General features: G+C 35.9%; 1 protein-coding gene across 14 annotated transcripts in view; it reads left to right on the top strand.

Annotated features, from left to right (window-relative positions):
- Window positions 1-23,046, top strand: part of FRYL (FRY like transcription coactivator) — a 163,595-nt gene that overhangs the window by 99,678 nt on the left and 40,871 nt on the right. For 13 of the 14 annotated variants that reach the window (XM_071432423.1, XM_071432426.1, XM_071432424.1 and 10 more), the window contains 19 exons: window positions 677-945; window positions 1,350-1,545; window positions 2,504-2,628; window positions 4,797-4,854; window positions 6,227-6,318; window positions 7,375-7,547; window positions 7,991-8,151; window positions 8,673-8,783; window positions 9,655-9,809; window positions 9,930-10,029; window positions 11,133-11,301; window positions 12,099-12,358; window positions 13,566-13,706; window positions 14,856-15,024; window positions 16,302-16,386; window positions 18,148-18,260; window positions 20,621-20,771; window positions 21,084-21,187; window positions 21,742-21,927. In XM_071432423.1, coding sequence (XP_071288524.1) covers window positions 677-945; window positions 1,350-1,545; window positions 2,504-2,628; window positions 4,797-4,854; window positions 6,227-6,318; window positions 7,375-7,547; window positions 7,991-8,151; window positions 8,673-8,783; window positions 9,655-9,809; window positions 9,930-10,029; window positions 11,133-11,301; window positions 12,099-12,358; window positions 13,566-13,706; window positions 14,856-15,024; window positions 16,302-16,386; window positions 18,148-18,260; window positions 20,621-20,771; window positions 21,084-21,187; window positions 21,742-21,927 — 2,818 coding nt within the window. The remainder of the gene's footprint in view (window positions 1-676; window positions 946-1,349; window positions 1,546-2,503; window positions 2,629-4,796; window positions 4,855-6,226; window positions 6,319-7,374; window positions 7,548-7,990; window positions 8,152-8,672; window positions 8,784-9,654; window positions 9,810-9,929; window positions 10,030-11,132; window positions 11,302-12,098; window positions 12,359-13,565; window positions 13,707-14,855; window positions 15,025-16,301; window positions 16,387-18,147; window positions 18,261-20,620; window positions 20,772-21,083; window positions 21,188-21,741; window positions 21,928-23,046) is intronic. The other variant, XM_071432418.1, reaches the window with a different exon arrangement.

Here is a 23,046-nt window from a genome sequence, read left to right on the forward strand (position 1 = left end):
CAAATGATAGCGTCATTATGTTCATGCTGATTTTAATAGCAATTTAACACCACAAAAAGGCAAAAATCGAGGAATGTTGTGAGGTTGACTCCACCACTGTAAACTTTCTGACTGATAGTGTGTTGTTATCACCACCATATAAACACTGAGAGCTGTGTCTATCTGTTTTTTCTCATCTTGCTCACCGACTGCAATTTCTTAAAAGCAAAGGGCATTGTTTTTTTCTGCAGTAATACAGTGTCATAACAGTCAATGTGCCCTTTATCCATGATGAATGCTCTAATAACTGTCAATGAATAACAGCTGAATTCCATACTTGGGTATTTATCGTAAACTCCTAAGTATCAAGGAAACTTCTGATTTTAGGATTAGGAAACAAATTGAAATTCAGTAGTAAGGCTTTTAGAGTACAAATCTTTTGGAAGAATTAAATCTTTATGCATGAAAGGGTGTTTTTCTAGGATTTGCTATTTCCTAATACCAGTTTGTTCACAAACAACATATTTCTATAGCTGTTCACATTAAGATCTTCTGTAAAAAGCCCCAGAAATTACTTTTTTTTCTGTTACGGGTGTGCTTTTGATACTGATACTTTATTAGATATATAACAAAAGATATTGTTGCTTAAAATACATGGGTATTAAATATTTCCTCATTGTCTTTTCTATGCACGCAGACTACTTTACTGTACTGTCCCAGTTCAATAGATTTACAAACTCTGGCTGACTGGAATTCCTCCCCAATCAGCCACCACCTTGACGTGGTCAGTCCCTCACATATTTGGATATTTGCACATGTGACTCAAGGCCAAGATCCATGGATTATAAGCCTATCAAGTTTCATGAAGCAGGAAAATCTTCCAAAACACTGCCCAACAGCTGTAAGCTATGCTTGGACATTTGCTTATACAAGACTTCAACTGCTGTCTCCACAAGTAGATATCAAGTAAGTTTATTTCTAAAGTAAATACATTATATTATATTATTTCAAGATTTATCATCATTGCAGTGTCATTATTGTTTCATTGAGGTAACATAAATTCTTGATATTGTCTGTGGATTTAATTCAGCTTTATATCACAAAAAATTAAAGCAGATTTATCTGTATAAAATATGGAGCTAACATTAATTAATGCCTTTGGCCATATTGTAGTTCAGCAGATTTGAATATAAAAGCATGCATTATTGATGTACAAGTCTGCTCTGAATAACTTATTCAAAGTTTACTATGTTAACAATTTGGGAAGTCATGGCATATGCATAACTGAAAAATAAATTCAGTAGAAAACCAAAGTAAAATGCAGTAAGCTTAATTTACTCTACTGAGCTCTTCTCTTTCTTTTTTAATAGCAGCCCTATCAACGCAAAGAAAGTAAATACTACTACAAGCAGTGACTCCTATATTGGGCTCTGGAGAAACTACCTGATTCTTTGCTGCAGTGCAGCATCTTCTTCAAACTCCTCCACTTCCACAGGCTCTGTGAGATGTTCCCCTCCTGAGACGCTGGCGTCTACCCCAGACAGTGGTTATAGCATTGATTCAAGAGTAGGTTCTTCTAATACTTTCTGTAAATAAGTCCACATCTTATTGAAAATAGAAACACCAGAGGGTGTATTATGTTCTATCGTGATTAGAAACTGGTATAATTTGTCTGAAAATAATTTTAGGATACCTTTGTTTTTCATTTGTTTAGAATACTGTTTTAGTTTGCTTTTCCCAATCTGTAGTATGTTTTTAAAGCAAATCCAGTTGCATAATGAAGACATTCACCAAATCTCAAAATCTTATGTAGCAGTAATAAGGAAATGTTTTGTTTGCTGTTAAAGGGGTGGTTTTGCTGTCATTAGACTTCTGTAGTTCTGAGCAAATAGACTCTCACTTCAATTCTTCACTTCACACTATTCAGGCATGATGTATCTTGTTGTATTTTCCCAATCACAGATTGAAATCACAGATTGGGAAAATACAATGTCTTTGTCTTCATATTATCTGCAGATTATGGGGTTTTTCCCCTCTTCTTTTGCTTCTTTTTGTTCATCTCATTTTTGACTTCCCGTAGAAGATACAGTAGACATAAAGATAATTCATGGACTATGCAGCTGATTTTTGACAGAAGCAGCCTGTTCCACTTGTTTGTTACCAAGATACTTTCCCCAGTTCTACTGAAAGCTTTATTCTCTTTGAGAACCACTCAGGAGTCTAAGGAGTTGGACACCAGAAATCTACTTCTTCCCCAAGGAGGGCAGATACATTAATGTGCAAAGCATCTGTATATCATATTGTGCAATTCATTGTCCTCTGAGTAGGAAAATTCAGTGATGCAAGAAATAGTTAAACTATTTTGCTATTTCAGGAAATCTTTTCCATGTCAAAGATAAATTTCACTTTTATCATTTTGAGTCACTGGTCCAGTGTGAATAGACTGTGAAATTACAGCAGATGTTTTCATGTCACCACCTTGTGGTAGCTACTTCATTGTGTTTTGTTCTGGTTTTCTTCTTAGATTATTGGCATTCCATCCCCTTCCTCCCTGTTTAAGCACATAGTTCCAATGATGCGCTCTGAGAGCATGGAAATTACAGAATCTCTTGTCCTGGGACTTGGCAGGACCAACCCAGGAGCTTTTAGGTAACTGTTGTGTTTCATCTGTTTCTATTCTAATCGGTTATAAAGCTGGGGAATTGGAGCTCATTTTTTCTTTCCTTTTTTTTTTTTCTTTTTTTTTTCTTTTAAGAATTTTTAAAAAGCTCTGACAACTGATTATCATTGTTTTTTCTAGCATTTAGAGGCATGATAGAGATGGTTAGAGATTGTAAAAATTTTATGTGGAGGTCATGCCTGCATAAAGAAAAAGAAGTTAGTAGAAAGAATAAATAGCTTATTGGTATTTAAAGCTGCCCGTATCTGAAAGAACAGATTATGTGGACTAATAACATTTGAAATGTTAATTACAACCAAGTTTGTAGTAGTTGATAAACTCTCCTTATTGGTATTGTCAATTGCTCTTTATGAGGATGAATGAAGAGAGAGAACATCTGAGGACAAGAAAACCTCCTGGGAAGGCCATCAGATATTCTCTGACAGCAGCCAATCTCTGCTGCTGAGAGAAATTATGATTTATAAAGTTGAGATTATGAGAGTTATTATGAGAATTATAAAGTTGTACCATGCACAGCGACCAACTCTGCTTCTGCAGAAGGAACAGGAATTGCTGTACTGTTGGTTTTGAATAAGATGATGCTTCTCTCCAGTCACTTGTGTCCCATATTGTCTCAGACAAAAAATCAATATTGATATTAATGCCAGGTTCTCAGTTGTCGTATTCTGGTTTATATCCCTTGATAATCTTATAATTTTGTATGATATCTGACTTCATTTGCTGCCAGGAGTAAAGCAAAACTTTGTGCCATGATCCTGAAGAGCTGCTTAACAGCTATAAAGTCTAGAAAATGCTTTCAGAGACAATTTTACCAGAAATCCTTGATTTCTGAATTAGAAACAACTCATCCAGCAAGTTAAAAAGAAAAAGATCTGATTCCTCATCAGTTTTATAATTTCAGATTGTGTTTTTTTTTCTATGACCAGCTTTTTTCTCTGTCTAGTGCATGTACTCACACCAGATGCTAGCTGTAGCCTACCCCTCACCATTGCTGCTCTGCACTGATTTGGTGTTTAGCTTTTGTGGTTTTAGGCACTGTTCCTCCCCACTTGTTATGTTTGCTCAGGAACTTTTTCCACTTTAGACTATATGCATGCAATCCACATACATTTATTAGAATAATATTTTTGCTTTGTGTAACTGATCATATAAATTCTTCTAGGTATCTCTTGATCTTCGTTGTAAGCCTACCCTTTACTATATTATAGCACAGAAAAATTTCTTCCAAGTTATTTTCTGTGTTTGAAAGAAAATACATAGCAATATCTAACCATGCTTAACTTTCTTGTAAATGAGCACACTACAAACATTTGTGCAGCACTCTGATCACCTGGACCCATTCTCTGAAGGAGGAACTTTGCATGAGGTATCAGAGGAGTCAGTCATTTACCACGAAAACTTGAAGTGGTTTATGCTTTTGATAGATCTCAATTGGGGCACCACAGGAAGTAGAAGAATGTGTCCACTCCAACAAATCTGGAGGCAGTAGTTATAACAAATATGAAAGTAAACCAAATATATTTTTACTGTAGTATGTTATCTGCATACTTCTATACTACTGATCTCCTTTCCCTACCTCCTTTTTGAAGTCATGGGAATCTTAGTTTGGCAGCAGGAATCGAGTAGTGATAAAAACTGTGGTGCTTCAGAACAAATGGGGGATGTAAGCACGCTGTCAAAACCTGTTTCAGTTTTCAAAGAGACTGGTCTAACTACAGTCAGTGTATTGCTACTGGACTTAAAGAAACAGTATTAACAACTAAATGCATCATAATAGCTGACAGGGCATTGTATGATAAGCTGCCAGCATCCTTTTTTCCCTGTAATGATATCCATCTGCACCATATGGCTTTGTTAAACTCTTAATATGAAAATAAATTAAAATTATCTGTGATAGAAATAAGCCATAATACTTGGAGAATGCAAATTTAGGGATAATTGTTTGGAGTTAATTTAATAATCTCCTTTAAATTAGGAAAATATCTTTCTAGGAAACTTTGCTTTTAAAAGCTACAGATAAAGAAGGAAAACCTGAGGGTATTTTAACTTTTGTTTTAATACTAGTTCTTGAGAAACATCTTTCAGTTGAGATGTTAATTTAATGTTTGTTTTTATCCTTTTAATTATTTTACTTCAGGGAACTAATAGAAGAATTACATCCTATAATTAAGGAAGCACTTGAAAGAAGGCCAGAGGTAATTAAATAATTTCCATTATACTCAGTACAGTTTTAACTGTCTTTTTACAAAGAGGAAGTGTTAGTTATTTTCTTTAATTTTTTGCATTTACAAACAGTCAGTATAACAGATAAAAAGGTGAAATATTGCTTTTTCAAATGATTGTGAAGTGTTTGCATTAGAAGAGCTTCATGTTTGAGATCTCTGTTATTCCTGTATCAGAGATTTTATTTCAAATGATGAAAAAATACAGTAACCTCTTCCACATTCTGTTAATTTCTTTAACCTAATCATAGTTTTACACAATTGTTACTTTATTATATCATCAATGACATTCCCACAATTAGTGGTAGCTATGACATAGAATTGAGTTTAAATGTCCACTAACTTTGTTGGGGTTTGGTGGTGGTGGTGGTTTTTAGTGGAAAAGGTTGTAAACTCAGCTGACTGCTCTAATAAAAATGATGAAAAGGAATAGCACTTCTGTTTCAAAATGTTACTGTACTGTTGTGTGTTGTGTCAGGCTTGCATACAAATCACAGAATCACAGAATATTTCGGGTTGTAAAGGATCTTTAAAGGTCACCTAGTCCACCCACCTTGAAATGAGCAGGAAAATCTTCAGCTACATCATGTTTCTCAGAGCACCATCAACCTGACCTTGAATGTTTCTACTGATGGGGCATCTTTCATCTCTCTGGCCAAGGTGTTCCAGAGATTCACACCCTCATAATAAAAAGTGTCTCTTTTATATCTAGTCTAAATCTACCCACTTTTAGTTTAAAACCTTTGCCCCTTGTATCACAACAGGCCCTGCTAAAATGTTTGTCCCCATCATTCTTACAAGCCCCATTTAAGCACTGAAAGGTCACAATGAGGTCTCCCTGGACCCTTCTCTTCTCCAGGCTGAACAGCCCTGGCTCTCACAGCTTCTGTTAAAAAGAGAGGTGCTCCAGCCCTCTGATCATTTTTGCAGCCCTCCTCTGGACTCACTCCAGTATGCCCATGTGCTTGTGGCCTCCAGAAGGCAGTACTTCAGGAGGGGTGTCACAAGATTGGAACAGAGAGGCAGAGTCACCTCCCTCAAAATATGTGGGGAGACTGCCTGTTGCACTTCATTGTTTTATATATTGCACTTAATGACAGGAGGCTGGATAATACATGTAGCAGCAAACCTGGTATATCTCAGAGCTGCAACAGGGAAAACGTTTGTTCGCTGTCTGGTTTATTAAACTTACTAGCAATTTTGGTAACTTATCTTAAAAGATGGGCACCTCTGATAACAGATGCCAGTTGTAGTACAGATATAATAATGCTTTTATATTCTACTCTGGTTTTCTACTTAGTTTTTCCTCTGCTTCATGTAATTTTGTGTTTCCTCTGATGGACAGAACATGAAACGGCGCAGGCGTCGAGATATTTTACGAGTACAACTAGTGCGAATATTTGAACTGTTGGCAGATGCTGGTGTCATTAGTCACAGGTAGGGGCAGCACGCATGAGAACTTCTTGGTGTTCGTGAGTTGTCACTGACTATGACTCAGTAAAACAAGCATGCAAAATTCACCAGTGAGTTCAGTATATCACTAAATAAATAGACATGGGGTTATAAAACTCAGAATTTTGCTGGTTTTCTAATCCCTCTCGCTCCCATGTTCTTTGTCACTGTGTTCTATGTTTTATTTAAGATGTTACTGTTCCCCATACTTTGAACAGGCAGTACATCATGGTCCCTTTTGTTTGTGTGTGCTCAAACATCGCACCAATTGTAACTGTTCTGTGATAATTCAGGAACTTCTGCCTTACTTGGAGTGCTGGTGCTAGTCAGCACATCCTATGCAAAGAAGGCTGCTGCTCATTAATGTTGGACTTCTGAAGGGTGGAGAATGTTAACTCAGTTGTTTTCTTTTCCTCAGTTTACCCTGCTTGTGTAGGGACACTTTGAAAGAAGTTTTGGCATATGTTTTACAGAAGTCCCTAGGAAATTTTTTCCTATGCATGTGGAATTGTGTGAGAGCAAGTAGTCTAGGAGATGGTTGGCTCCTCCCCCCACAATTTGACAATGATACTTAGATATGTATTTGTCAGCCATAACAATATATGCGTGAAATTCTCAACCTTCAAGTGTATTTCAGAAAATTGCCTCAGAAGCATTGCTGTAATGTCTATCAGCATGCTGATATTATAGAATCCAACTATTAAAACCATTCTTTCCCTTATCTTTTAAAGTTCTCACAAGGGGAGGGGGAAGAGACTTCATGTTTGAAGATTTTAGTTAACACTTGTCCCCAGTAAAAAAGCTAGTTCTGTGGAAGGATAAGTGACTTCAGATAATTAGGTTTGATTCTTAGTTTGCTTTCACTGGAATTTTTTACTGTATTGCTGAAGTAGAAGCTGGATGAAGAAATTACTTTGAATTAAGTATTTGCAGTGATGAGGATGTAGGGGTTTTAAAGATAAAAAAACATAATGATGTTATTCAAATGTTATATGTAATTACTGTGCTCTTTGATTTTCTAAATTTACTTTATTTGTTCAGTGCAAGTGGTGGCCTTGATAATGAAACACATTCCCTCAACAACACTTTACTTGAGTATGTTGATCTAACAAGACAACTCCTAGAAGCAGAAAATGAAAAGGATTCTGATACATTGAAAGATATCCGATGCCATTTTAGTGCCTTAGTGGCAAATATCATCCAAAATGTTCCAGGTATGTAAAAATGTAAATTCTGATTACTGATTATTTAATATGCAGTATATTTAAAAAAAACCAAACCAACCAAACAGAAACTAAACCAAAAGACACTTCTTATCTGAACTTTCAGAATACTTTTATTAAAATAATTAGTGACATCATTTTTCAGTATAACTTTAGCAGTATTAGTTTTAAGAGATTTTGGTATTGTTTGGCAAAGTCCTGTTGATTGTTTATGTATTTGAGTTCTGTGTACTAATAAATAACTTATTCTTGTACACTACTGGCATTAAACAGGACAATAGTCAATCTACATCCAGGCATTATGGTGTTAAAATAATAGTGGATCTTTACAGGGATTTTTCCTTTTATATTCATAGTTTGGGTCTGTTTGCATTACATGCTTTATCTTAAAGAATTACAGGAGGAGTGTGTATAACTGTGTGTATTTCTTACAGTTCACCAGAGAAGAAGTGTCTTTCCACAGCAGAGTCTACGCCACAGTCTATTTATGCTGTTCAGTCACTGGGCAGGCCCTTTTAGTATCATGTTTACTCCCCTGGACAGATACAGTGATAGAAACATGCGAATAAACAGACACCAATACTGTGCATTAAAGGTATTTTAACACTTCTGAATTTTGGAAATAGATTGTTATGTCAACATGATGCAAATTCAGCATTTGGGCTTTGAGATGTGGTTTTCACATCCATGTTTTAGCACCTTTTTATTCCTTCTGCTTACATGTGTATTTATGTCAGTTCCGCTTTTCCCATACTGCGACTATTGCACTTGCTATTGAAATTTCTTATAATCACTACTGAATGTTCACTTCCTCACTTTAGTTCACATTTGCTTAAGTTAAAGGCTTTCGTCTAAATGTAAATTAGCAATGAAACTGGTTAATGCTGTATTAACTCTTCAATATGTCAGCATTTTAGTATTGACCCTTCCTTGTATTCGAAAGTTGAGGAAAATATGATTTCATAATTTCTTGAATAAAATGTTAAACATTTTTTATTGCCCTTGGTCTTTCTCTCTTAACAGGTTAGTATTTAGTTATCTGATACTTTAGTGGACTGAGTAAGAGCAATTCCTGTATCTGAGTTATTAAAACGTGTTTTTCATTGCTTTCCAAAGGCTATGTCTGCTGTACTGTGTTGTGGCCCTGTTGCAGACAATGTTGGGCTTTCATCTGATGGCTATTTATACAAATGGCTGGATAATATTTTGGATTCACAAGATAAAAAGGTAATACAAGCAATGTCAACATCACTTTGCAACTATCAGTGCCTCAAACACATGTTTTAGTGAGTTTGCAGACAGATTTGCCTAAGTGCTCTACTTAAGCTCAAAGCTGTTTTAGTAGGGTTTTGCACTGTCCTTCATGTGTATTCACCCTGTTGAGGAAGGTGGTCCCTAATCAGACACCAAGAGAAACAGAATTGAAGAGGAAAGGACAAGGGGTGAAGCACTGTATATTGTTTATAAACTGACCAACCATGTTAAGTTGTAGTAATAAGTCAGGTGCTCCACAAATTTAAAAGAGATGAGATTTTGAACATGAACTCTTGTGAGACTGTAGAGTTCCTTGAGGTCCTTTGGAGTTAGTAAGATCAAGCTTTTCATCTGAACAGCAAGGTAAGCTTTAAAGGTAGGACCTCATTGCCCTAGAACGCTAGGACTACATAAAAATACAGCACCTGTGGGCTACTTTGAGTCCAGGAAAGATGCAAGTCTCCATGCAGATGTATCCCTTGTATCCCACTGGAATTCTTGCTTGTCTTTAAATGCTTCTTTGTATCTAGTGCTTTCAGGGCAGTGTTTCGGTGTGAGACAGAAAAAAGCTCAAGCTAGCCTTGGAACTGAAGGGGAAAAAAAAGTCAATAGAGCTCTAGTTATTTGTGTCAATAATTTATGACTGTGTGCAAGTTGAACAGTAACAGTGTGATAGAATCATCTGCTGCTACTTTAGTCTATGGTGTCATTGATTTTTGGATGAAAAAGATTTCATGTTCCCAAAGGTTTCAGCTTTCTTAAATAGTTGTTTTCCTATTTTATGCCATTTTGTAAGTTGGTCTTTTTTTCTACATTTTTACATAATATATTTATTGTTCTCTAGGTTCACCAGCTGGGCTGTGAGGCAGTGATGCTGCTCTTGGAACTCAATCCTGACCAGAGTAACCTCATGTACTGGGCCGTTGACCGGTGTTACACAGGTTCCAAGCGGGTAGCAGCTGGCTGCTTTAAAGCCATCGCCAACGTGTTCCAAAACAGGTACTACAGCATTTTTCAAAGCTTTAAAAATTCCATTTTCAGTGTGCTTTTATGTAGAACTTCAAATCTTAGAAAACCAAATGTAATTTTATTTTTTTCATACTTGCCATTCTTTCATAGGGATTACCAGTGTGATACAGTGACCCTCCTGAATCTCATACTGTTTAAAGCAGCTGATTCTACTAGGGCTATCTATGAAGTTGCTATGCAACTATTGCAGGTTTGTAAGCAAATTCTGATTTTTTTTTTTTCTTTTAAAATAATAATTGTCCTATATATTAAAAAAAATCTGGTTTTGTTTAGTTGTCTTCAGTAAGGAAATTGAAAAACAATGTGTTTTTTTTTTTCTTCTCTATTTTAGTACATAGTTAAACCAGATCCTTACCTGGCACATATAGACTTTCCTGAAAGTCTGTCTGTTTCTATGCACTCAAGACCTGTATTTTCATAGTACCTGCTTTTTCAGGAAACAACCTAAATCAGGACTCTCTTGATTTGGCCCTGAAACTGAGTGATACATAGCTCCCTTTGTCCAAAGGCACCTCAGAGAGAAGCAGATTCCTTCCCAAGCCTTCTCTGTCTGCTGGGGTAGCTGTCGGTTTTCTGATTTTTGCACTATTACCAAACATTTTTTCATCCGTCCATGTGGAGAGATGACAGTGAAGATCTTGTTACCCATTTAATTTACTTTTGTATATTCCTTTCTGAGGCCATTTAGGGGTAAACTTAAGGTCACATTAGTGTTTAAAAATCTGTGCTGATAGTAGTTCCAACCTTAAGTCTTGGAGATTTTTTTTAAGGTTTTTTGGTCAGCTGAATTCAACAGTGAAGTCCCTGCTGAAGTCACACCCTTATTGATATATCATCCCCGTCTCTCTTCTCACATGGATACTACTTGTCAAAATCAACCCAAATTGATTTTTAAAGTATCAGAATGCTTCAGCCTCCTGCTGCATCTCTACCACATCAGAGATTGTGTTGTTCCTGTCCGTGTCTCATAGATGAGCAAAAATTGGTGTTGTTTGGAAATGCAAATGTTAAATAGTATTTTGCATTTCTTTATAGATAAATTTGTATTTAAGATGGTATTTTGTGAAAGCAGGTTTTGGAACTTTATTGCTGGAAACTCATCACGTAGAATGTATCTTAGCTAGTCTTCTATTAATTTATCACCGTGTCAGCAAATGCTGTAGGTGTATGGAGATCTGCATAGATAAGAAACATGACTGAGAATAGATGCATTAACTTAAAAAGTGATTTTTGTATAAAAATTTCTACAGTAGCTCTATACTTAGCTTCAAATTCTGAACATTACTGTTGTAGATTTTGGAACCAAAGATGTTCCGTTATGCTCACAAACTGGAAGTTCAGCGGATGGATGGGGTTTTGGGACAGCCTTCTCCTTTACCACATTTGTATTCTATGTCCTATTATCAACTGTCAGAAGAATTAGCAAGGACTTATCCTGAGCTGACACTTGCTATCTTCTCAGGTATGATTTTAAAACAAAACAAAAAACTTCATCAAGTCAAAAGCATTGTACAAAATGTGTCATTCTTATTTTTCAATAACTGATTTTTATGTAATTCACTAAAATCAGGACACCAACATCATCATACTGAATAGAGACAAAAAAGCCTACTAAGTGACAGTTTTTGTTCACTTGTTTGAAATATATTCAAGGTGAAAGAACATGAATCAAAAATATTTTACTGACTTTCTAATAACCATGGAAAATCACATTATAGAAATAATTTGCAATTTAAAAAAAAACATTCTTTCATTGTTCCCTTTAGTGTGTTATTTATTGTAGATTGCTTAAATACATTATTCTGCAGCATTTTTAAACAATTGCAGAATAATAACCTATTACATAAATTTAAAAAAAAACCTACTAGGACTAATATAAGGAAGAAAAAATTTTAAGTGTTTCTTTTGCCAAACTTGGTACATTTTCATGCCATAGGTTTTTCAGTTCCCTCCTTCAATTCAAGGAATATATGTACACACACACATATACATGCATATATATGTGTGTATATATATATATGCATACTAATGTGATTTCTACATCATACTGTTTGTCAGCAGTGTCTTCAGTTAGCTCTGCTGAAGACTGTAGACTTTATCATTATGACATGGCACTAGTCAGCTAAACAAAAAAAATGCATCTGTATCAGCATGACATTGTATCAGTATGGTGTGCTGGGTTCATGATTGTTGTTATCACCAAGCCAGTTCTCATTACTGATTTGGAATTCATGTATGTACCTAATTTTTGAATGGCAGAAGTGAGTCAGAGAATCCAAACAGCTCACCCAGCTGGGAGACAGGTGATGCTGCATTATCTGCTGCCATGGATGAACAATATTGAGTTGGTGGACTTGAAACCTTTGCCAACCATTCGTCGGCAAGATGAAGATGAAGAAGATTCTCTGAAGGACAGGGAAATGATGGTGAACAGCAGACGATGGCTACGAGGAGAAGGCTGGGGGTCACCACAGGCTACAGCTATGGTTCTGAACAATCTGATGTACATGACTGCAAAGGTAAAATTAATTACTTACATGCTTATCTATTTCAGTGGATTGTTCTGTTTAGGATGCTGGAAAATACTCTTCAGAGATACTATGTGACCAAGCTTTCAAGAGGTACTGTTTATATTTGTGGAGGTGCTTTGTGTACCCAAACTATACCCTAAAGTTTTGAGGTATTCCAAGAAATAAGTAATATATTACATAAATGTCATAGTAATTGTTATGTATAATTGTTATGTATAGTGACAGTGTATAACTAATGTTTTGCAATAGAGATGTCTAGCTGGATAGAGAATACCTAACTGCCTGTGTGCCTATGATCTCAAAGTGGAGTTTTGGAACCTCTCTTGCTACCTGATTGACTCTCCTTCTTCCTATCATAGCTACCTCCAACAGAGAAGTATTGCTCACATGCAATGCTCCTGTCAATAAGAATCTTAGTGATGAGAGATCATGTTTTGAACTATCAACTAAAAGCTCTTGTCAGTGTGTGGTCCATGGAGTTTTATTCAGTATTTTCAGCAACTGGGAGACTGGGTCTCTGTTAAATTGCACAGAATTATTAGAGTTGAAAGGGACCTCAGGAGATCATCAGGACCAACCCTCCTGCCAAAGGAGGGTCACACTGAGCATGTTACACAGGAACTTGTCTAGGTGGGTTTTTGGTCTCCAGAGAAGGAGGCTTCGTGACCTCCCTCAGCAGCCTGTTGCAGGGCTCTCCATCCTCTATGGAAAGAAATTCTTCTTCATGTTGAGATGGAACTTCTTGTGTGTTAGTGTATGCCCATTGCTCCTCATCCTGTCGCTGGGCACCACCCAAAGGAGTCTGGCACCATCCTCTTGACCTTTGAGATACTTATAAATATATATATTAATGAGACCCTCCCCTCTCAGTCTTCTCTAGACTAGAAAGGCCCAGCTTCCTCAGTCTAATATATTATATATCAATGGGATATAAAATATGTACACATATCTTTAGATATATTTTTATACAATTATATCTATAGAAGAAAAAGCTATTTCCAGAAAATGTTTTTAAAAAAACACATGAAAGCATCATTCCGGAACATTAAAAAGGCAACAGTTTTGTGTCAACATAAATCAACAAGATTTATGTCTCTTTTTTCTAGAGCCTGTTTTGCTTGATTAGTGCAGATAATTTCTGAGTACAGTGTTTTCTGATGAAGTTTTCAGGACATATATTTATTTTGTTTTCTAGTATGGTGATGAAGTGGCTTGGTCAGAGATAGAAAATGTCTGGACTACTTTGGCAGACAGCTGGCCAAAGAATCTGAAAATAATTTTGCACTTCTTGATCAGTATTTGTGGAGTGAACAGTGAACCCAGCCTTTTGCCTTATGTGAGTATGTGACAGATCTCTCATTGGTGCTTATTGATATTTTAAAAATTGGTATGTCTGGCAGCAAAGATCACCAAATAAAAATGTGAGGTTGGATTGATAGTATCAAAATTTCCACCATGTATTTTATGACCACTAATACTATGAACAAATCAAATTCAGTTCTTTTGTTTGCATTACTTTGGACATCTATGTCAAAATTACAGAATCAATTAAATTAATTAATTTGTCATTAATTGAATGATTGTAGGACTATATGAAGACCATAGATATTATTAAGTGATTAAATAATAAAAATGTAAAAAAGTTACTAAAATTCCACATGTGTCTTGGCATGTTATTTTCTTTTGTCATACAAAGTAATCTTCAGAGTTTGATAGGTAAACTTGGATTAATTTTATTAAGAGTACACACTGAACAATTTTTTTCTCATGCTATAATTTAGTATATTTCTGAAAAGCAGACAGATAATACAGGAAAATAAAGCACCAGTTACACCCTGCAGAGCATCATTATTTCATGACCAATATTATACAGAAAAACCCCACAAACCATCCCAAGCACCCTCAAAACAATTTTATTTTATGTGAAAATGTATGTGAGAGCACTGCAGGATAGCATGAAGAAAAATATGATAATATGCAGGAAAAGAAATAGTATGGAACCCTCAAAACAATTTTATTTTATGTGAAAATGTATGTGAGAGCACTGCAGGATAGCATGAAGAAAAATATGATAATATGCAGGAAAAGAAATAGTATGGAACAGAATTGTGAAATATCAAGAAGAAATTATATCAGAATACATTCATTCCAGTGTTGGTCTCAGGTGCTGCTAAAACCTTTGTAAGAAAATCTTTTGCTTAAATGATTTTCAGAAGCATACTTTCAAACTTTATTGTCAGAAGAATACAGAAAATTTACGGAAAATTTTTCTGGAACACAGAAAATTTACTTTCTTACTGTTGTGATGTATTCCCCATGCTTCCTGCTGTTGACAGCTAGGAAAGCAACTTTGGTTGCTTTTAGAACTGAAGTAAGTTTCATGTATCCTTGCTTGCAGTGCAGGTAGATACTGATTCTAACAAGTTGTGGTATTCAAATATTTTCATATAAATAAATATTTATATATATGTGTTTTTTATTGCAGGTAAAGAAAGTCATTGTTTATTTGGGTAGAGACAAAACAATGCAACTACTAGAAGAGCTGGTGAGTGAACTTCAGCTTACGGATCCTGTCAGTTCAGGAGTCACCCATATGGATAATCCACCATATTACCGCATTACATCTAGTTACAAAATCCCTTCTGTCACTTCAGGTAAACATTTACTGACTTCACTCATTTAAACTCTTATTATTGATAATTATAAACATGCTGCTGCCAATCAGTTATGCCACTGGACTGCATTTGTAAATATTCTGTAGGAGTGCAAGGTTCTGTATCTAAAAAACAGGTTAAAAGTTTGTTTTACAGTATCTGCAGATTTTGGTGTACCCAGAGTTCTTACTGAAGAACATCTGATAGGTTCACAAGGGACAGGTTTGTCTTAATGTGTGCATCAGACTTCATCTGTGTTCAGAGACCTTGCACTGTCTACCTTCATTATATAACTTTGATGTTTAGTCAGTAAAACCATGGGGAAAATGTATATTATTTTAAATCCATCTAAGTTATTGCATTTGAAGTTCTGTTACAGACACAAACTGCATCCACAGGACTTGTTTCAAGATTTAAGTTCACTTACTTAGGAAAATTTATCTAGAAATTATTAACAATAGACCAATCATCAAAAACCCCCCAAAGTGCTGAACATATCAAAGGTGTCTACCTCATACTTCAATCCAAGAACATGCTGAGAAATGTGGGGAAAAGCAGTCTTGTTTTGGTACAGTTTCCATCTGTCAAATTGAGCTGCAAAAGACACAGATGTGGGGAGGGAATCTAAGCAAGGCCTTGACTTTTGTGCTGAAAATTAGTCAATATTATGAAGCAGCCTGGACCTATCACATGGTGGATGCGTTGGCACTTGTTCTTGGAAGTGTTTAAAAAATGTGAAAAAAAATCTGGGGCTCTTGCACTTAATGTAATTTAGAATAGCAAAGGCTGGAAGGGTACAAAATTGCTTCCAGATGGGGCTGTCGGTTCAATGTGATGCTTGCAAATTTCTCCTTAAAGAGAATTGTTAAAAGCTGCACCACAGGCTAATAGGTTTTAATCCTTAATGAGTTTGTGGTTTGAATTAACTGGATAACAAAGTCCAACTACATTTTGCAGATTACTGTGAGGCGTTTAATACAGCAAAAAAGGAGATAGGTCTCTAGAAACTGCTTAAAAAACTTTCTACTTAATTTACATTGAAGAGTTAGAGATTCCTGGAATAGATAATTTTTTTTCTGGTTAATGAAATTATGGTAGCAGCTCACAATCCTTTATTGCACGTGAAAGTATGGCTCAGTTTGTATTTGTGCCAGTTGCTGTAGAATAAACCTGATTAGGGCTCTGGGCAAGGACCAGTAAATAAGGGTGATCTTGTAGTGCTTAAGACTACTTTTCCATTTTATTGACCAACCTTTTTCCTTGTCCATAATTCACAGGTACCACTTCTAGTAGCAATACAATGGTGGCTCCCACAGATGGCAATCCTGACAGTAAACACATGAAAGACAGTATTGAAGAGAAGTAAGTATCTCCTCAAAGAGCAGTTCTAGTTGAATCACAGGAATTCCTTTTAGGTACTTGGAATACTCCCATCTCAGCAGGTCCAGGTATGTCTTCATTGCAGGGATTACATTCCATGTAATGGCATGCATGTCAACAGAACTGGAATACTATTTGGGATTAACACTAGCAGCCTCAACTGTAGTTTGAACTCCAGTCCAGGTCAGGCATTGTATTGCTTACAGTTATATTGTTGGTGGTGCCTGAAGTAACTACTGTTACACTGGATTGTGTATCTTCACATGAGGGCAATTGTACTGTGAGGTGGGGTTGGTAAGACACTGGAACATATTGCCCAGAAAAGTGGATGCCCCATCTCTGGAAATGTTCAAGGCCAAGCTGGATAGAGCTCTGAGCAACCTAGTCTAGTGGAAGGTGTTCCTGCCTTGGCAGGGGGGTTGGAACCAAATGATCTTTAAGGTCCCTTCCAATCCAAGTAATTATGTGATTTTATGACTTGCAGATTTATTACCTCACTGGAAATGAACACTGCCTATGTGTTGCTAGTTTATTTTCCCTAGCTAGGGTATTTGGATGCCTGGTATCTGTGTCAAGATACTTTACAGCTAACTTTAAAACAGATTTCTCCCTCCCTAATTTTTGAGCTATTTAAACATAATCTTTTGGAGAAATTTGGCAGACACTGTGAGGCTGGTGGAAAGCAAACAGTTGATACAGACTTAGTCAGGCTGTGTACTTGGAGCTCAGCAGTAACTGAGTGTGGGCATGCTGTCATTTTGTGTTAATATGGATAGCTAACCTTCAAGTGAAGAGGGAGTGGAGACGCTGTGATTAGCATGAGCAAAGTGTGCACGTCTGCCATTACTGTCAAGTAGGAACAATGTCATAAGTTCGCAAATGAGTTTCTGACAACTTGTTTGAGAGCTTTAATAATTACAGTTCTGATATAACTTCTCAGTTGCACACTTTCTTTCCTTCTCTAGGATAATTATGCCAATATAATTAGAATAGTAAATATATTGGTAGAGGCAACCCCAATACTTAAATTGAATTGGGGTGAGCTGTATGATAGTAAATCACAGAAACCTGGAATGCAAGGTGTCATTCAGAATTCAGCTGAGCAAGGCACAGACAAGGACTTGGCTGCTATGGGGGCTCAAGCTGAAGAAACTTGTAAAGTAATGAAGGCAGTTTTGAAAGTCTCTGTGAGTTTTGGCATATACTGTAGGGTTGTCTGAAACCTGCCCAAGGTATATGCTTCTTGATAAGATGCACCCTGTACATCTTGGACTTGCCAAAAGGAGAGAAATATAGAAACAGTTTGGAAATGGTGATTTAGCACTCTAATTTATCTGATTTCTTTATAGTTTTATCAGATTAGCAAGGTAGGATCTTGGACACTCTGTGTGTATACATGCATATGTCTCTGACAGATCACATTTGGATTTCCTTATTTTGTTCTAGACTGAGAAGAACTTATGTAAAATGGTAACAATTATTTTAATGTGCTTAAATGTTAGTGAAAATGATGGAACAGAAATACAATTTATAGTGGATAATCTCTTTGAATCCCCTTATCTGGTGTTGCTTGAGAAGGTATGTCTTACATGGCTGAGGTGCTTTGGCATCATGTTGATTATCCTTGTAAGATGAATTGTTTTTTCTAAAGGAGTTTTGCAGAAATACAGTTTTCCTGAGAGACCCTGATTAGTGTTTGTTGCAGAACGTCAGTTACTAATTGTGCTTTATTTGCACCTACAGTTACGCACACCTAGACATCTACAGCGGGTTGAACAGCAACTTAAACCGCCAGCACCACAGACTGGAATCTCGCTACAGCAGCAGCTCTGGAGGATCATATGAAGAGGAAAAAAGTAATATTCTTTATTTTAAAATATTTCTATGAACAGCACACAGAATTTTCACAAGTCAATATTTCTGCTGAAGGTTGTGGAACATAAAGAAATAAGCATTATCAATGTTTTTTGCATAAACTTATTAAATATCAAGGGGTTTTTTATCTTCCTCCATCTTATTACTACTATTGAAGTCTAGCATACATTTGACTGCAATAAAATATTCAAGGAAGATAATATGCTTTGTTCTTTCTGTTATCCTCTTGAGTGAGTTGTGAACATCTTCCTGAATGAAATGGTTTTACTCTATTTCCTTCGACAGTTAGGCACAAGAAACAGAGATGAGCAGCATGAAGATGAGATTTAAAAAAAGGTGATGGAAAAGAAGTTTTTTAAAAGAAGAAAATTGCAAGTAATTGTTCTTTTAAAGGATAGCATTCCTTGACTTATTCAAAAAAAAGGATACTAAACTTTTTTTAATCCATAACGAAGGAAAATATAGCAGGGAAAAAAGTTCTCTTTATGTACATCTAATTTCCAAGATTGTTCTGAAAAAGTGTCTTGAGTTATTTTTTGTGATCTATGTTGTTTTTTTTCCACTGAGATGCAGAGGTATGGAAAGAGGTAAAAATTTCTTCTGAAACTCCATTATGCATTTGCAAAGATTCCTTAACAGAGGCTTATTAACTGTTAATAACTATTATTTTGCACCAATGCCTAAGATACAAATTGCCATGGCAGTGCTACAGAAAGCAAAAAAGGTCATGTAATCAGGCAAAAATGAAGACAGTGGTCAGACAGTAAATGATGCGTTACATTAGTGGGTTCTGTGTGCTTGGTCAGAAGAGTTGTTTCACTGAAACTTTTGTTTCAGCTAACAGGTTGTTAGTAATTTCAATGACTTTGTACTTCACCCTGCATGGGATAATCAGATATATTTCAGTCATGGAAGTGGTCCCACAGACTTAGGTTTCACTCAATTTTTTATTGACTGTTGATTTTACTACCAGGTAAGTACTTTGGGTATGTTACAGCACACAGTGCAACACTGCCTTTTCCTTAATTTTCTTGTATAACTGAACAACAGGAGGTGAACTTCTGCATTTTGAGCTTTAGATGTCAGTATGGAACCTATCCTGTCCATGCTGTATTGAAGCAACAAGAGTCCATTAGGATCTTCTGATGCACTCTTCAGTGACTGATTATTTGCACAATGTGAAGATTAGAGTGAATTTGTATATATGTTCATATTCATATATGAATATGAATATTCTTAGTGCCTCTGCTAAGGAGGTGAAACCTAATGTCCTCTACAGAGATTGTTGTAAGGGCTGGACATACTAATGCAGAATCTTCTAAACTTTGGGTCAGTAACAGGTTAATGGCTTCTGGTCACCCAGAATGTTTATTACTGCATGGATAGGCATTATCCAGAATCTCAGCTACAGTCACTTTTGGATTTGTTTGCTGTTTGTGATAGCAACACTGAGTATCTTGATGATATATCCCATATTCCATCAGTAAGGAGTTTGTCATTTCCAGTGAAGAAGGTGATAATGAGCTGATTCATGTGTGAACATCTGAAACTTCTGCAGCTATACTTCCAAACAGAGCTGGTAGAATCACTGAAACATAGAACTGTTGAGGCAATTTTCTTGTTTCTAGTCTTGACTGACAGTTCTGAAGTCCAAAACAACTTTTAAACCAGTAAAGCATTTTGGGTGTGTTAACACAGTATACTCTCATACCAAACAGGTGAAGTTTTTCTTGCACTTTTGAAGCTTGCTAAATAAAAAAACCTAAATGTCTTTCTGTGCTTTCCTGACAAATCTACTGATTTTCTGAGCAGTAACTTCTATCAACCAGTGGGATTAGGCTATGCTGTTGTAAAAGTGGCAGCTTCCAAGTTACCCATGGATCAGGCCAGCATTATCTGGCAGACAGCACTGGTGGGGTTTTGCTGTGGGACCTATAAAGATGTGCTCTTGATGAATACTTCCTTAGCCCCTAACGAAACACTCTTCAAGATGAGTTCAGTTAAATCTTAGGGCTGAGCCTTAATTAACTTCCTATCTGGCATGAGGTTTGAAATTCAAGGAAATTACATCAGATCACTTTTCCTTTTATCATACGTTTTATGAACCTATTCAAAAACGCCTTACTCTGTTATGTGTGCAGCTTCTGTAGAATCATCCTTATACTAAAAGAAATAATACTTCTTTCAAAACACTGTGTCCAACTACTGTTTACAGCTGGCTCCCCTTCCCCTCTCCTAGATCTCAACTTTTCAAGAATTTAAAAATATTTCTTCAGAAGGCTGTAACATACAGAAATATGCATTGTAAATATATTTCTGGTTTAATTTTCTGTTGTGTTAGGTGATTCAATGCCTCTCTATTCCAACTGGCGGTTGAAGGTGATGGAGCACAATCAAGGAGAGCCTCTCCCTTTCCCGCCTTCTGGAGGTTGCTGGTCACCACTGGTGGATTACTTGCCTGAAACTTCTCCTCCGGGCATGTCACTTCACAGGTAGGTGTTTTGGCAATGCCAGTGGCAGTTCTTTATGTTTTCATTTGTGTTGCACAAATACAGTCATTTGAAGATAGCAGATTAAAGGGCAGTTAATACATTTGTTTTATGTGTGTTTACAGCAATTTAAGATTACTCAAGCTTTTAATCTGGAGGATTAAAATTTTTCTATTTTTATTATTAGCCTTCATCTTTTGCCTTATAACACAGTTTTGTGAATGTTTATAGACTGAAGAATACAAGTTAGAAGTATATGAAGCTCTTTGTGAAGTTCCTGTTACATTCTTCTAACATACTATTTTTTTGTTTTAGATGCAATATAGCAGTGATTCTTTTGACTGATTTGATAGTTGACCACAGTGTAAAGGTGGAATGGGGAGGATACTTACATCTTTTGCTTCATGCAATTTTTATAGGTAACTAACTTCTTACAGAAATACTTATAGAAACTTGAGCAATTCTCAGCTGTTCTTGATATTTAAATTAATTTTTGCCATTGTATTGAAATGCCATTAATTTGATACTATTTACAGTATTTTTAAAAAATCCAATTAAATGTCTTTCAGCTTAATTAGCATAATGTAGATTTTTTGGAGTTGTTTTAAGGCACTTTGTTTAGGAGTCACTTTTACCTCTTGTAGAAGACACAGTAAAATGCAATGTTTTCCTTTCTGTTTCTAAGTGTAACAATTTTCATACAGAACACAAATGAAGTTCTTACTTAAAATTACTTTGTACTTTAACCTTGCATGGGATTATCAGATATATTTTAGTCTGATCAACATACTGTTTGTTAAAATATATGCTGCTGTTTCTGTATTGAAACACTGAAAAAATATTGTTTAGAGAATTCTATATCTGTTACTTGGTAAAGTATAGCAAACCAATTTGAATACTGCTGTTTTTTAAATAATGTAATTCCATGTGCCTTTGAATATCATAAAGCCTTGCTGTTTTCCTTTTGTGTTAGGTTTTGACCACGGTCACCCTGAAGTCTATGAGCATTGTAAGCGACTACTTTTGCATCTACTGATAGTGATGGGCTCTGGCAGTAATGTCCAGTCTGTTGCTTCTGTCCTGCTCAGAAACAGAGAGTTCAACGAGTCCAGGGTGCTTACTGTCAAACAAACTACCCATTTAGATTACACTTTCACAGGTATGCTTTTGATTTATTACATGTTGCTTGTTAAAATGACATGGGAAGTTACCTGTTTCTTACAGGCATTAAGAAGATTTCTGTTGTTTTTCTTGCACATTTCTTGCAAATATTTTCATGAGGCCTTGGCATTAAAATTTATTTCTTTGGATTTTAATCCAGTGAAATTTTAATTAATGAAGTCAAAATGAATAGAGTTCTCATTGGCACTTTGTGCTCAGTCATCAGAGTTGGGAGCACAGTTGTATAAGGAATAGTAGTGGAAATCAAAGAGGGAGATCTGTGTTTTGGAACTTTAATACAGCTGTTTTCATGATGCCTTTGAAAATAAAAACCAAGAAGATACATCTCTTACTTGTTTATAGCAAGTTAAAATTTCCAAGTTTTGTCAGCTGTGATTGCATTCTTTATTGGCTATCAGAATATTTTTTGAGGACAACTTTTTAATATTCCCTTTAACTTTACAATATTGTAATTGTACAGTATACTTTATATTTCTATGTATCTCTTTATGAAGGGAATATTTTGATGGTGAGACTGTATTGTAGTTTCTATTAAAATACTTCTTTGTGGTTTTTTAAAATTTAGTATTTCATATTATTTCAGTAGGTGGCAGCATATTGCCATACAGTTGTTTGTTCTCTTTTGTTCACATCAGCAATGGCTTTATTACTTTGCAAAAGTAGTTGTCTGATTTGTGAATTTGGTTTTTTGTAGCGATGAGGAATTAAATTCCACTGTGTATAGTGGAAGGATTATTTTACAGGAATCTGTTTAGCAGAACTTTAATGGTGCATTTACACAGTGGCATATAAAAACCACCATTCCCTTCCTAATCTTTAAGGGCTTGGATAAAACTATCTAAATAAACAGGACAAAATAAAAAAATAGTTTGATAGAAACTAGAATAAGGTCAGCATCAAACATTTCCAGCTGGAGTTTAGGATAAGGTGTTTACAGATATGCACGCCTAGCACAAGGTTAGACAAATTTTATTTGAGGTGGCTAAGCTCAAATACCCCAGTCCAAACTCTGTGGTTCCATAGTGAAAATCTGTGGTGGGTTAGTGAGTCTTACACTTATTTAAATACAAGTGCTACAGTCAAAGGCCTGGCCAGT

Source organism: Agelaius tricolor, unplaced genomic scaffold (assembly GCF_023055355.1).
Source record: "Agelaius tricolor isolate 1412-34295 unplaced genomic scaffold, bAgeTri1.0.p SCAF_8, whole genome shotgun sequence".
Classification (NCBI taxonomy): Eukaryota; Metazoa; Chordata; class Aves; order Passeriformes; family Icteridae; genus Agelaius; species Agelaius tricolor.